Source organism: Filicampus tigris, chromosome 20, assembly GCF_054856515.1.
Source record: "Filicampus tigris isolate MCC_2025a chromosome 20, RoL_Ftig_1.0, whole genome shotgun sequence".
Classification (NCBI taxonomy): Eukaryota; Metazoa; Chordata; class Actinopteri; order Syngnathiformes; family Syngnathidae; genus Filicampus; species Filicampus tigris.
In genome coordinates, this window is record NC_141236.1 from 10,922,226 (window position 1) to 10,937,762 (window position 15,537).

The 15,537-nt window shown below is 43.0% G+C and overlaps 2 protein-coding genes across 2 annotated transcripts in view; both read right to left on the reverse strand.

The window, feature by feature from the left end:
- LOC147128296 (uncharacterized) overlaps window positions 1–6,461 on the reverse strand; it is a 122,499-nt gene extending 116,038 nt beyond the window's left edge. The window contains exons 1-3 of the mRNA XM_086019112.1: window positions 6,435–6,461; window positions 6,286–6,352; window positions 5,667–5,696 (exon numbers count right to left, since the gene is read on the reverse strand). The gene's annotated coding sequence lies outside the window, so the exon portion shown is untranslated. The remainder of the gene's footprint in view (window positions 1–5,666; window positions 5,697–6,285; window positions 6,353–6,434) is intronic.
- Window positions 6,462–9,330: 2,869 nt separating this feature from the next.
- Window positions 9,331–15,537, reverse strand: part of ncoa1 (nuclear receptor coactivator 1) — a 30,478-nt gene continuing 24,271 nt past the window's right edge. The window contains exon 22 of the mRNA XM_086018931.1: window positions 9,331–15,081. Coding sequence (XP_085875057.1) covers window positions 14,902–15,081 — 180 coding nt within the window. The 3' untranslated portion in view covers window positions 9,331–14,901. The remainder of the gene's footprint in view (window positions 15,082–15,537) is intronic.

Here is a 15,537-nt window from a genome sequence, read left to right on the forward strand (position 1 = left end):
TTTTCATATTGTACTTTTCCCCTACGATTAAGATCTTTTTTCTAAAAAAGACAAAAAATGACAAAATATATTCTGAGCTATTATAAGGGTATACTTTTTTTTTTAATATTCTATTTGCATTCTATTACATTTTTTTTTCTCACAAGAATACAACTTTACTCTCCAATTAAAAAAACCAAACGCTTTTTTTAAGCTCAAACCTTTTTGTCCTCATACAATTATTCCCGTATGAGGGGGACTTTATTGTAAAATTTTTCCCCCAGTGTGGCTCTAATACTCTTTCGTAGACAAGAGATCAAGTCTACCGCTCACATTTATGATTTGTATATGAGGAGGCATGTTAATATATAACAAAAAAAAAAAAAAAAAAAAAAAAAAAAGAGAACATCATTCTTGTCCCCTCCCGCCTCCCCTGATGATTGACTGAGTGACTGACCTCTATTGTCACGTCGACACCGATCTCCCCGCGCACGCATCACTTTGTACGTCCTCGGCTGAATGGCGTCGAGGTGCGCGAGGCGGGTGCCCCCGGGTCTGTGTATGGCAGATAACCTTTAAGGAGGTGCGGTTCACGCCTCCTGGCCCCGGACACCTCGACCGCTATCACGCCGCGGCATCGCCACGTGCTAAAATGCGCAGAGTGGAGGCTCGCCGCGCATGATTGATGTCGGCTGCGGCGCGTCCGCTATCGTGAGGTGTAATGCGGGAGATAGCGTGGAGTGTAAGATTGCATTTGGGGAGGAAATAGGAAAAGTGTGTGGCGATAGCGTCCTGCTCTTTCACGTCGGCAAAATCAAAGCCTATCTGCGTGGGTTAGTCTTAAACACGCGTCCAAAGACGTCGCCCACATTCAGATTCGGCAGCTTGGAAGCTAATCAGGAAGAAAAGTTGACCAATATTGTCTCTGAAAAAACACACAAGTCCAATTCACGTTTTCTCTTGAAGGAGGCAAAAAAATTTGAGGAATCTTGCAAAACCACACCACAGGTAGGTCAAATTAAAGTGGTGTCTCTAGACTTTATTCTCGTAAGATTATAACTTCATCCTCATAAGCCATGCGAGCCACCGAAAGTGACTGTTTTGACCGCAATCACTGGTGCACGTTGGATGCGCACATAGCCCTACGTAAACAAAAGTGAACGCAAGCACATCAGACCGAAAAGGAAGTTGCATTTGTTTGATGGATATTTCTGGCGGCCGTGTCACTTAGCTAGGCAGTGTTGACATGTAGCAGAATACGGATATTCGCGCTATGCTAACATGTCAAAATCGTGGACGGAGGCGCTTTATGACCAGCTACAAATAGTTTTAAACGCTCTAATTAGGCTTGATTGAGTTATAAAAGGCGAGCAGCCAAGCAGGACAAAAAAAGATGATTGAAAAAAAGATGACACCTTTGTTGTTTTTTGGGGCACGACGCCACTCTGATTTTTTTTAGCGCCTGCGACACGACGTCGTCCTATTCGTTTTGTTTACAGCGAGGCAGGTGGTCGCCGGTTCAAGTCATCTCGTCAATCATCTTTTTTTTTTGTGCGTGCGTGCGGGACTGACTGTTTTTTCAAACAGCAAAAATAAGTTGCTAATTTTGCCAGTGCTCTTTCTAGACACTGCAGGTTTAATTGCTAATTGTTAACTGGGAATGAATGCATTTGCATATTAATTAGTTAGCCCATTTGCATTTTTAATTTGCCGCCTTCAAAGGGGGTGAGATAAAAGGTCGCACAATTCTGAATAATTTAAATAATTTATGCTCCATTGGTGAAAAGGAGGCGAACAGAGAAGTGTTCCGCGGATATTAACCCCTGAGAGCTTTTACCGAATAAAGCACTCCAAAAATTGTTTTAACAAATCTAATTAAACGGAAAAAGGTCTGAACACACAACCACCCGGAGCACCAGCAGCTCGAGTGTGTCCTCGGGACCAAAACAACGCTGGGGAGCGAGCGGCGGCGGCGGCGGCAGCAGCGGCGGCGGCGGCGGCGGCGGCAGCGGCGAGGACGACACTTCCTGTCCTCCGCGCGGATATGAAGACCCGCGCGAGTCCTTTCATCAGTCAGATTGATCAAATATCCCTACAGGAATGCTGATGGAGTCGCCGCTTGCTAATCGGAATTCTCTCAGAAGTGAAGCTGCTCTCCGCTGAGCGTCACCCTCCATAAGCAATCAAAGAGCGCCGTGCATCCTTGAAAGTTAACCAGGACAACTTTCAGCGATGAGGGGGCCTAATGAATCGCAGACCGGCGCAGACACATGTACCAAAGTCCATTGAAAAATGGCCAACTTTTACAGTTTTGCATGTGCCAGGAGCACATCCCCCCCCCCCCACCGACCCCCCCGATCCCCCTCCCATGTCCTGGTGATGTGAATTACGAGCCCAAAGAAGAGGCCCGTTAGAATCAGAAGAGATTCCGTTTCCCCGATGGGACCCACCTCAATGTCGCAAACCGACGCTTCCGCGCAATTAACTCTACGCCAAAATCTCTTGAAGAAAGGCCAACTTTTATCGTTTTTTGCATGCCAGTCGCTGATATTTTTCCCTCTGTCCTTGGTGATTAGAACTACAAACCCTGAGCCCGCAGAAGAGGCCTGTTAGAATCAGACCATATGCAGCTTCCACGCCAAGATTGATCCCGTCGTCACAAACAGACACTTCCGCGCAGTCAAAGCCATGCCAAAGTCTATTGACAAAAGTCCAACTTTCAGTTTTATACACTGCGGTCGCTGCTGATATTTTTCCCTCTACAGTGTCCAAGGGATCAAAGCTGAGACCCGTTAGAATCAGAGCATATCCAGCTTATATAAGTAGATTGATGTCACAAACGAACGCTTCCTCAGAGTCAACACCAAGCCAAAAGCCATTGATATAAGTCACACTTTATACTTTTTACCTCAGCCAGTTGACGATATGTTGCAGTTTTCTTTCGCTTGACTGAGGGCATGGTTTTCGGGTATGTACCATGCTGTGGAAAAGGGGTTTTACAAGACCTGTGCCTATTTCCACTTTCCTTCCTCCGAATCACATTCCTGAGAACTTTGTGGGTTTGTCTCTTCTCTGGTGTCCTGGGACCTTCAAATGAGAAAATGACCATCTTCTTTGATGGGACTGAAGCCGAAGTTGCAAATAGACACTTCTACTCAGTCAACACCTTCGCCAAGTTGACTGAACAAAAGGCCAACTTTTGTATTTTGCCACGTGCCAGTCACTCCATCTCCTTAATCAAATTCCTGAGCACTGTGTGCATCCCTCTCTCAGAACCATCTTCTGTTATGGACTTGATCTTGACAAGACAAGCAATCTTTTCTTCTGAGTCAATGCCACACCTAAGTTGATTGAGAAAAGAAAAATCCAACTTTGCCACTCACTAATAGTTTCTTCTCCTTCCACTTAATCAAGGTACACAGTGCTTAGTGAGTCTGTCTTCTTACTGGTGTCCTGGTACTAGTCACAATTATTTTCCCGCTCCTTCGTTTTAATCAAGGCCCAAAACGGTTTATGCATCCGTGTCCTCTCCGGTGCCCTGGCGATCTTCAAATCAGAACATCAAAATACAGAATTCGCAAACAGTTTCTTTATCAGTCAAGGCCTCGCAAAAGTCCTTTGGAAAAAGTCCCAACTTGTACATATTTCCGTGTGCCAGTCCTTAAAATTTCCCCCCTCCCTCCTCTTGATCCAGGTCCCGAGCGCTTTGTGAGTCTGTCTCCTCGCCGGTGTCCTGGTGATCTTAATTACAGGCCCTGGAACTGCAGCAAAGAGGCCCATTAGAATCAGAAGACATCCAGCTTCCATTATGGGCTTGGCATTTGGTCTTTGTGCCCGTGCTCTTAAATTACACGTTGCCAATCGCGGTAGGCACGGGCGAGACGAGGATGGCTAAGGGATAAGTTGAAGGAGGGGTGGGCCGCCATGCTGGAGGCATGGGGTTTTGGGCTGCACTTGCCAACTGTAACCCCCTCCTGCGCCCCCTCTTTATCGCCAGATAACTTATGCAAAACGGCAGATGAAACCCATTCCCATTCACGTCGCGCTGATTGTCAGAGTACGCTCGCATTCCTTTGAGAGCGTGATTGACCGTCTGAAAGGCGACAAATTAGGGGGCCTGTGCCGTCTTTTCTTCGCGTCGGTCGCCAGGTTTATTTGCGGCAGATTCACCCGGGCCCAAAATGAAGTGAACTCAGGCACCGCTGAATGGGAGAGCTATGATTGAATAATTGATTTCCTTTGTGCGGCCTGTGTTTAAGAGGGATAACTCGACATCCTTTGGAGTGTAATGATTATAATTACCGCCATGACTGGTCATGTCAAATATGACACAAGAAAGGACTGTTATTAACCTTTATTCTCCATCAGGAGACAAAAAAAAAAAAAATCCTCTTGTCTCTTCGCCTTCTGCGTGGGGTTTCTTCCAGGCAGGCGTAGGTTGGAACGCTTGGACGAGCTGCTGGTGTCGGCCTGCCAAAGGTTGACGGCTAATTGAGTGTGCGGTCGGGAGTCGGGGCAGTGTCAGCGACTCGCTTTGGGGATGGCGGCGAAGCTACGACGCACTCGGCTGGAGATGGAGGCATGATCATCTGTTACCTGGGGTCTTTAGGTCATAAGGGTGGGGCAGTGGTTGTTCAGGGTAAGTTGATGATGAGGGAAAATTTGACTCCAGGCTTGGAAGAAGATATCACTGCCATCAGGGCGAAACCTCCTTTGTCCACGATTCATCATTTGCGCCACGGCTACACATTGTTCTTCTGCCTTGCCTCCATAAATGGAGTGAATGTGTCCCTCACGATGAACAGGGGTTTACTGTACATTTAAAAAACGGCATGCATGTGGATAGAGACATATTTGGACAAATTCCCAGTGACAAGCACACGCGTCTGGGGCCCAGCAGGACATGTGACTTTTTTTTTTTTTTTTTTTACAAGACCGCCGATTAGCCTGTCGTGCACTCGGCCGCGTGGAAGTGAAGGTGCTCGTCGTCTGGCGTTGCCTAATGACTTCCTAATTCCTCATCAAGGCATGAATGTCCTCCACAGCAGGCGGACCGGGCACAGTGGCAGGGTGCCATCCAAGAACAGGTGCCGCGCACCCGCCATCCATAGGCCTCAATTAACTCCTTCCGGAAAGAAGCCCGCTCACCTACTTGCGGCAAACGCTAATCATGCTGATTCTGACAGCTGGCGGCAAAGTTAGCTGGATGACTTACCTTTTTTGTGGCTTATTTAGTTCAGTAAATAAATGCCTCTGAAAATTGCATGGCATGTGACATCAAAATGACTGCCAACATTCAAACACTATGATCCATTTGATATGTTTTCTCCATTTCCGCAAGCAACTCTATACTGGCCATTTGGCCACTTCAATTATTTGTTTTAAAGGGATACTTACATGTAGTCTGGAGTCAGGTAACGAACAATCACTGCTCATGTAACGTTCGCAAGCTGTGCAGTCATTGGCCATTACCTGACCCTCAGTACGTGATATCATTTTCAGTCAACAGCAAGTGGCAAAATGTATTAAATTCATTAATTAAAGATGTTAAGTGTACATGAAAAATAATGAAGTTATCAAATTCATTATGGACATCACATTAACTTTTTACTGCTTAAAATTGCCCAATAAATAAAGTAAACCTTTAAACATTTCAGCTGTTTGATTACAAATACAATCAAACTTACCAAGGATGTGGATTTGTGTCCTTTCCAGTCCTTTAAATATATAAATGACATATGGTCAACATCAAATATGACAATTTGGTTCTATCATGGCTACTTTTGGCCCATAAAAATACATTTTTTGAATTCCTAATTATTTACTCAATTGATCATACAATTTAGGTAGAATGGGTTTCCTTCAAAACTCAATTGTAGTTTCTATTTTAACCACCAGCATTTACATCATTATTCATTTTTTTAGCAAGGGAGCAATTTTAAGTAATCTTCTTACTTAGCTTCCAAAAGAGGCGTTTCATGACTTACAGCACTCCAAGAAGCAAAGGTTACTTCTCATGTAAATGAAATGAAATTAATGCCCCAAAATAAAACACAGCAACCACACAACCCAAAAAAACACCACAAATCTTAGGGAAAAAAATAATTAGTCACCAACATTTAAGCACTGTGTTGCCAATAAAAATTGTAAAACTCATATCATCCCTTTGACTCAGCAATTTTCAATGAGTCAAATTTTAACTGTACATTTAAATGAATCCATGATGATAACGCTAATAACACACCTGAACAAAGCTAAATGCTAATTACTATTGACTTGTACAGTTAGCATAGCTGTTTTGCTTACCTGCTGTGTGTCGCTCTTAAACGTCCTCCGGGGGTCACGTAGCAGGCCTTTAAGAGTAAAAACCGTCCTACAAATACAATTTATATTGAATTTGTGGTGTTCTAATGGAACAAAATGTGACTTCTATCCATCATTTTCTGGCCGCTTACCTCGACGCTTTTCTTCTTCGCGTCACCTCCGCCGGGTAGACGTACGTACGTACTGCGATATGAATGCGGATAGACGCCCCCGTGTGGACAAGAAGCAGAGGTTTTTTTTTCACGTTCATTTTCGTGGCCTCAAAGTATTGTAAAAATGTCACGTTCATTTTTTAAATCACTTATATTTGAAACATGTGTACACTTCTTATTTTCTACGTGGGAATAAATATATTATTTTAATTTTTCATTATTTTATTTTAAATGTAATTTAAAACTAATTTAGTTTTATTGAAATACGTTAGAATTTAAATGTAAATGTATTTATCTGATTCGAAAAATCATTTTTTTTCCTTCTTTATATTTGAAGTTAAAAAAAAAAAATACCTACAGAAATTAAATAGATATGTTTGAGATGTGCTTTTCTATAGTTATTGTTACATTTTGTCTTCGCCTTTCACTTGAATTTGTCCCAATACTTTTGAACTCCGCAGCATCCGCCATCCATCACCCCATTAGCCTTGTTGGCATCGTGCCGGCAACCGGGGCTGCGGTCGAGGGGCGACCCAGGGGTGCCCGAGGGAGGTCCGAACCGCTCTGTCACTCACGACGCCGCCACCCGTCACCGAGTCATCAATCGCGGCGTGGAAGCATCCAGCCAACAGATGGAGGCCCAGCGGGAGGGGAAGTGGGGTGGGATGGGGTGGGGTTCCCGTGCCCTCAGCTTCCAACCCCACACAGAGTGCAGCAAAGACAGGCCACCAGCCAGGCCCTCCTGCAGTTAAGTCTTCATGTCACCTGTGATTTAGTAGACCCCAAACGAACGTGTACAAACTCGAGAACACAAGGAGTTCATGTCATGGCCACACAGACAAAAAAGATGAGGGGCTACCACTTCATCTTGTGTTTTATGAAACAAGCACACAAAAAAATCAATATGCTCATAGTCAGCAGTGCTAACAATTAAACACAGTGTCAAAAACTAAACAGTTCATAATTCATTGTGACTCCTGCTGTGTGCAACTTCACCACCAGGGGGCAAAATAATACAGTCATGAGGACACAAAAAAGACTTTCACAACTACAGTACTGCAAGTACCTCAATGCAAAATAGTGTTCGGAAAATCTTTCAACCTTTAAACTTTTTCTCATCTCGTTTTCATGCAGGCCTTGTATAATTGTTTGATTATATTATTAGAATATATTGCGGAGCAACAAAATAAATTACTTTGGACGCCCATAACATACGAAGAAATAAAACCCCTTGTGCCGGATGAAGAGCAAAAATAGCGATTAAGACGGATAAAGATGTCTTGCTGTCTGCAGAGATATGTAATGATATTCATAAAAGAGACCACCGACTGGGGGGGCTTCAAAAAAAAAAAAAAAAGAGGAAAAAAGTGTTCCTAAGCAACAACAACATACACGCTCACAACAAGCTGCATCTTGGGAAATTTTGACCGGATTGGGACGACGCAAACGGGAAAAGCTTTTTCAAAGTAGGCCATGTTGTGTATGTATGTGTGTGTGTGTGCGTGCGTGTCGTCTCAGCGGGCACAAACACGAGCCAGCTAGCATTGATCAATTAAACATGAGAGCCTTAATAATCAGCCAAAGGTTGAAGCGCAAAGAAGCAACCCTCAAAGCGCTACACTGGTGTCTTGAGATACGACTGACCTCACTTGCGAAGTTTTTGAGATAAGAGCCGCCATTTGGTCGATTTTTCCCTTTGACTTGAGGGCAAATGTTTTAGAGATACAAGCACTGTATGGTGGAAGTGAACTCCGCTCACTTCACAACAAGCAGCATGTTGCACATGTTTTACTTTAAAAAAGCTACAAAATGCTAACAATGCAAAAGGTTATTGAGATGCTAACGGTTAGCATTGGCAGTCAAGGTTTCTGAACAATGGATATTTGACCGCAAATAGTGGAGCAATACGTAGACAGATAACAATATTCAGAGGCGTATATTCTTTATCTTCTGTGTGGCACGACTAATATTACAGCGGCTTACAGCTGTGCAACCTGATGTCTTTATTAGACTGCCCCCAGGTGGCCACCAGAAGCAGCAGCGCAATGCCCATTCAATCAAATAGTTTCATTCCATGCATTCTATTTAATTATGTCAGTACTGTATGTTTTTATCAAGTGATAAAGTCATAGTACGGCACGGCTGATTTTTTGGGTTACTTTTTTCTGTGTGTGTGGAATTGTGGATTAATTGGCTTCACATCATTTCCCATGTGTACTCCGGTCTCCGCTGACGTGTAGTGCTTCCACTAACAACATGGCTGAGAACAGAGAGGCGCTAGTTTACAAAAGCACAATTTGGGCGGGTTGGCAACCTAGCCAGTGCCGCTTTGAACAACTATCTAAAAAAGACAAAAAGTGACCCATTGAGTTGAATTCTCCCTCAAAGAAACGGACAACCCAACCCAACGAAACAAAAAAATATATACTTTAAGAAACCAAGCCATGTCGTACGCATGTTGTGAGTGTATGGACACGACTAAAGCAACATGCAGGATGTGGATACATATACTATACCTCATGTGAGTAAAACACTGTTTAGCATGTACTTGTTGGAAGTGGAAAGGCTTTGCTGGCATCTTGTGGCTATAGGTCATATTACAAGGTAGCGTTCAAGTGTGTTGCAAATTCTAATATGACACACATGTATTTAACAAAAAGAAAACAGAATATATTTTTAAATACATTGTATGCTTCACCTAAGATCACCTCCCTTTTGTCTCCTGACAAGTTGTTCAGTAGCGCCTGTGTAGAATAAAAAAAAAATCACAAAACGAAAGTACTGATATATATATTTTTTAAACATGGACTTGTGTCTTAAGTTCAGGTGATTATGTGAATAACATCGAACTAAATAACACTCACCAAATGGTGGCTGCATTTTAAATGGTGCTTTTATTGCAATGTGTTGCATTCCCACATTCATATTCAGATGTTATAGATTTGTTAGTCAAAAAAAAAAAGTCATGTCCTCACCTCAGAGGAGGAGCAAAAAAAAAAAAAAAAAAAAAAAAGACATAGCTAAAACATTCCAAAGAATGTTCATTTAAAAAGAGGAAGGGATCAAAAATGATGCACGAGGTGTTTGGTGAGTACTCGAGTAAAGAAAGTGTGTGTTTCTTTAGTGTGTGTAAACTTGAGCAGCCACAGACAAAAAAAAAGTTCCAGTAGAGGGTTGGTTTTTTTTTTTTGTACAAATGAGTCCAACGAGGAGAGGGAGGGGCCACTGAGACGGCCCACACTGATTGTCTAGAACACCCCAAAAAATTAAAAAGGTGTTTTTGTTTGCTTTTCAAATCAGACCTGAACAAATTGGTAGTGGACGGGGATTGTAAAAAATAAAAAAAAAGAAAAAAAAAAGAAAACAAAGAGACAAAAAAAACTCCCAACATGCATAAATTTAAATAAAAAGAGTTGTCCCACATGAACAATGTCACTCGTCATATTGTAGCTGCTCCCGTGCCTCATCTTTACAACCAAACCTTACATGAGGGTCATGTCACAAACAAACAAAAAGTAAAATGTATCATATATTTATATCTCTATATATTTACTTATATTAATTTGTACAAGGGGAGAAAGTGGAACCTGAGCGCCTGAAAGTGGAGAAAACGCCACCAGAATCCAGACCAGACATTTTTTTTCCTTTTTTTATACAAAAACCATACACGAAAAGTGAATTGACAAAAAAAAGGTTGAGGGGAGAAGCTCAAAAGGAGATTGGTGCCAAAGTGCCACATAGAACCGCGTAGTGATCCGGAATGTTCAGAAAATTTGAGGTCATGAGTTTTTGAGAGGGGGGGAAAAATGAAGCTTATTGTGATTAATGCTGTTTTAAACAAATTGTTCAAAATGTAGCTATCCAATGATAAGCATGCATTTCCATTGTAAAAAAAAATTTAACAGTCTGAAAAATATTTTTCTGTTGCTTTTCTGATAAAAACAAAAAACTCACAAAACATGGAGATAATTTTTCGGGCACGATATTTGCTATAAACTTATACAAGTTTAGCAACGACGAAAAAAGTTAGCTAGAGCAATCTTTTTTTGCGACTGCTTTACGGCAAATAGTTTACAAATTTTCTGTCCTATTTGAGGCAAAACAGGTAACAAAAGAAAGCAAATAAAGCAGGCGGAGTCATTACTTTTCTCAAAAGTTTCAAATTTTCACTGTCCATTGAAAGCCATGCATTTCCACATTTTGCATTTTTTCCCCCCATAAAAAAAGCCAAAATGTTTGCCCTCATTCAAAACGGCTTAGCTGTAAAAACGAGATTGGGATTTTTCGGAACGTAGGAAAGCAAATTACAAACGTTTGTGAATTCACGTTAATGGATTGTTGCTCACTCCAGTGCTCCGTCTCTTTCTTTTGGCAAAAAAAAGTGCATCGCTACCGTCGACTTTGGGCCACTTCTATTAAAAGACAGGGGGCGCTAACATCGTGACGAGGTTTGCATACGAGATCGTTTGAGGCTTTGGTCATTTACGAAGAGGAAGTGGGTGGGTGGGGGTGGGGGGTCGGTGGAGGGGGGTCTGGGTCTGGTGGTGGTTTCTTCACCTTGCCAAGGCTCCACTTGCCCGCGTCGGCTATGACAACAATAGAGAGAGAGAGAGAGAGAGAGAGAGAAAGAGAGAAAGAGAGAGAGAGAAAGAGAGAAAGAGAGAGAGAGTGAAACAGAGAGAGAAAAAAAAATACAATATGGCCTTTTTTTTTCTCTTTTAAAAGAACCCGTACGACGACGACAAATAAAAACAAAAGCCAGTCCACACTGCTCGTCGCTCAGTAAAAATCACATTCAGCAGTCGCTATAGAAACCATTCTCTGGCATCAGACACGTGGAGCAGGAAAGGAGAAGATCCATAATATACAGTATTCATCACACGCACTGATAGTCATATACATACGCATCATCATCATCGAAAGATTTCGAAAAAATAAAACGTAGAAAATCCGAAACAATTAAAAAGAAGAAAAAAAAAAAAGAAAAAAGACGGAGGCGAGTAGTTATTTACCACAAACTTGTCTTGATGATGATTCTCCTTACTATTGTTATTATTCACATTTCTCTTTGTTATTTACATCGTGTTAACAAAAAGCCTGTACCTGCCGACTAGGAGGAGGAAGAGGAAGAAAAGGGAGCAGCTGTTGCATAACATCTGGAATTTCAACGTGCATCGCTTGTTTTTTGGCTTTTTTTGTTGTTGTTGTGGTGTGGAGTGAATAGAGGAAAGGATTCCTCATCCCTGCAGAAAACAAACATCGGCCGAGGGACTGGACGCGCGACAAATAAAATAATAACAACAATATAATAAACATTCTCCCACTTTGCACGTGCCGAAAAGAAACAAATTCAACAAAACAAAATCAAACAAAACTGTTGTTCCGAGCGGTAAATCTGCCAAAAATACGAAATTTGACGACACAGGCTCATTGGATATGGGAAAATTTCAACGCCAAACCAAAAGAAAAGACACAAAAGACGCAAACGCTGTCATCAGGGGTGGGCAAACCTTTGGACTCATTTCAAACAAACAACAAAACAAAAAAAAAGTTAAAATTTGCATGCAAAAAATAGTTGATTCGAATGACAAAAGATTTCATTCTCATTTTTTAAAATGTGTCCTTATTTCCATTTAAATTCATTATAACTAACCAATCATTTATGATACATAAATGTATGAAAGTACACAGCTTCACTTTTTCACATTTTGTAAATGGAAAAAAAATCATTTTGCCTCCCAAAAATGGATGCACAACATCCCACAACATGCATTTTGTTTTTCTTCTTTGCAAAAGTACTTGAGAAAAAAAAATGGGGCCTGATTGATTTAATCCCTATTTTTTATTTCTGTAAGTGTTAAGGGATTAAAAATGTTTATTTTTCTTCATTACATATTTTGAAACTTAGTCAGCCGATTAACCTGCAAACAGAATTTTATCCTGCCAAATATTGGAATTGCCACGGCTTTAAGAAATCCATACTGTTCGAGAGCTTGTTATTAGATTATTTTTATAAAGTAATAATCTGTTGGGCATTTTTCACATCGTGATTTTGGGATGTTGTGGGTAGAATTTTTGAGGATTTTTTTTGTTTGTTTTTAAATCGATTACTTTCTGGGCACACTGTAGATAAAATTGTTTTTACTAATATGTACAACCATTTTTTTTTGTAAATGACAAAGGATTAAAAAGAAAGCGATAAGTACATTTTAACTAATCAATTTAAGGACAAAATAAAGTGGGCCACCCTTTTCCCCACCCCTGCGCTATTTGGACAAAAGTAATGGGACACAGCTTGGCCCAATACTTTCGTCCACACAGTTGTTCAAATACAAAACTGGAGCAAAGCGGAGAAATGGTCATCAATAGAAAAAAAAAAAAAAATCTCGAAGGTCTCGAAAGTTGTGTGAAAAGAGCACGTTGCGGTTTTCCTGGATTGAGACTGCGTCACCAGAATACAAAAAAAATCAAAACGACACAAAACATAACCAATGAAGAAACTGCTGAGTTCACAGTGTGAAACGAGGTCCGAAAACCAGGCGGCGTGCGCGCCGCCCGGTTAAGAGGAGGACGAGGTAATTGTAAGAAAATCCAAGTAAAAAAAAAAGTGCTCTGAGGTAGGGCGCGGAATGACAGAGCTTCTCCTGATGGTGGCGTCCGTGTTTTTTTTTTTTTTTTTTTTTTTTTTGAGGGAGTCTGAAGTGCAGGGTGCGAGTACGCGGTGCGCGGAAACATCGTAAACAAACCGGTTTGGCGGGCGCGTGAGAGAATGTTTGTCGCCGATTACGAACTCTAAATGACGCACCCGACTCGGCACGGGGCCTGAAGTGCTTCCTTGAGGGGTTTTAAACCTACCAAAATGGCGACGTAGGGTTGGGGTGCATCTGAACATTTGGATGAATTAATTCACATTTTTTTATCAAGGGGCGGGGTGACTACTTCCTCCTCCGATGCAATATATACTTGTACGGTATGACTCCGACAGATGACCGTCGCATTTATAGCCCCTTTCACACAGAACCGGTGGCCATTTTGGGTAGGTGCTAAAGTGTTGGTGCCGGATTCAGATAAAAACAAAAACAAAAAGAACAAGAACTGGTGCTAAAACAGCAGTAGAGTGACTTAAAAAGCCGTTTCGTTTCATGTAGAGACGCGACCGGAGCTGCTTCGGTCAAACAGCGAGTCTGGAGTCGGGATTTGAAATTTCAAATGTGCCAGAACCGGCGCATGTTTTGCCTTGCCAGCGCCACGTGAAAGGGATGGCGCCAATAAAGCTTGACTGTTGAATGCTTGTGCCAGATTCAAGAAAACACGGAAGGAAGAGTGACAGTTTTGCATCGCGAGTCCGCCGAGTTGGATTGCCGTCTTGGTTAATTGCTGCGTTGCATCTCGAGCGCTTTAGAAGGAAGTCGAATAGCAGTGGCGGATTCGGGCAAATGTAAAAAGAAACGCCGCTTGCTTCGCCTTGCCGGCACTGCGCGAAAGGGGTATTTGTCCACATTTTTGTTGTCGTTGTTTGTAGCGAGTCATCCGTCCATGTCCTTCCTTCTGTACTGTACAACGCCACACGCGCCCGCGTGGCAAACAACACTGATAGGCCGAGTTAGCGCGGGATAGAAAAACGAGAGAATCAAAAAGAGGGGGAGGCCGAGCCGGCCTCGTATTCACAGCTGCTGAGGTGAGGGCTAATAAACACGCGACTGTTCAAGAATCCCAACGGTCTTCTCACGGGTTTTGTCTTTTTAGACTGAATACAAAACATAAAAGAGTTCCAAAAACTAAAAAATAAGCAGCATCCCGTCTGCCTCCCACATCCGTATACCGTCAGCGCGTCCTTCGCGGGCTGTTGTCGAGAGCTGATCGAGATGACGACGACAACGATGAAGAGGGCAGAACGACGACAAGGGAAAAAAAAAAAGAAAAAAAAAATCAAATAAAAATAAAGAAGAATCGTGTGTGTGGAAGAAGACAACGAAGAAGAAGAAGAAGAAGCTCAAACTTCCACCAGGCACTGTGTAGCTGACAGAGAGAGAGCGTCGCAGAACCAGCTGATACCGAGCTTCCGTCGTCACATTCCCGGAAAAGCCAACCAAAAAAAAGCCCAGACGGGGGCCGCCGCCCCTCCGAGGTACTCCCGTGCCCTGATTGGACAGCAACCAGGAAGCGGGTGGTGGGTGATGGTGGGGTGGGCAGGGGGGATTGGGGGGTTGAGCAGCAAAGACAACACTGCCTTGAATAGGCTGAGGCAGACAGGTTGTCAGACAGGCAGCTCGCCGGCGCCCCCGCGCGCCGGCTCCTCCTCGGGGGCGGCGGCGGCGGCGCCACGGGAAGTGGACGCCAGCCGTCCGTCCTCAAGTGAGGTGAGACTGCCACGGCTCCGGACGAGGCGTGCGAGTGGAGAGGGAGTGGCGGTTTGATGGGGGTGGGCGGGGGGCGGGTGCCGGGGTCACTCGGTGAGCAGCTGCTGGAGGAGGCTCTTCTGCTGGGCCTGGCTAGCCTGGGCGCCCGGCGGGGGTCCGGGACCCTTCTGGGCGGCGGCGGCGATGGATCCCTGACTCAGGTACGAGTCGCCGCCCACCAGGTTGACGGTGCACTGGACGTCGGCGAACACTTGCACCTGCTGCACCTGCACACGGGACAAACAGGCTCACCAATGGACACAACACACAAGTGTGGCACGCGAGTGCTGCTAGTAGCGCAGGCTCCCTCTAGTGGTACTCGCAAGAAGCACTGCCCAAGAACAGCTGCGTTGAATTGAGGTTTTAATGTTTTTACAGGTTTCTAAGCTTATTTAAAAAAAACATTTAAATGCTTCTTTTCAGTTCAGTTTTCATTGGTTTTCGTATTCGTTTCACGTTTTTTTTTTGTAAGGATCATTTATCGAATGCAAAAAAGGTCATTAAATATTGTGCCAATTAGGTAAACTACAATTCCCAAACCCTTCTTTCGTCTGTACGGCCATAAAGCGATACCGACATTAATTCATTTAAAATAAAAACCCGAAAGCTCAAAAAAACAAAATGAACGACATCTCTGCTCTAATTATGTACTTATAAATGTTTTTGTTTTTTAATATATACAT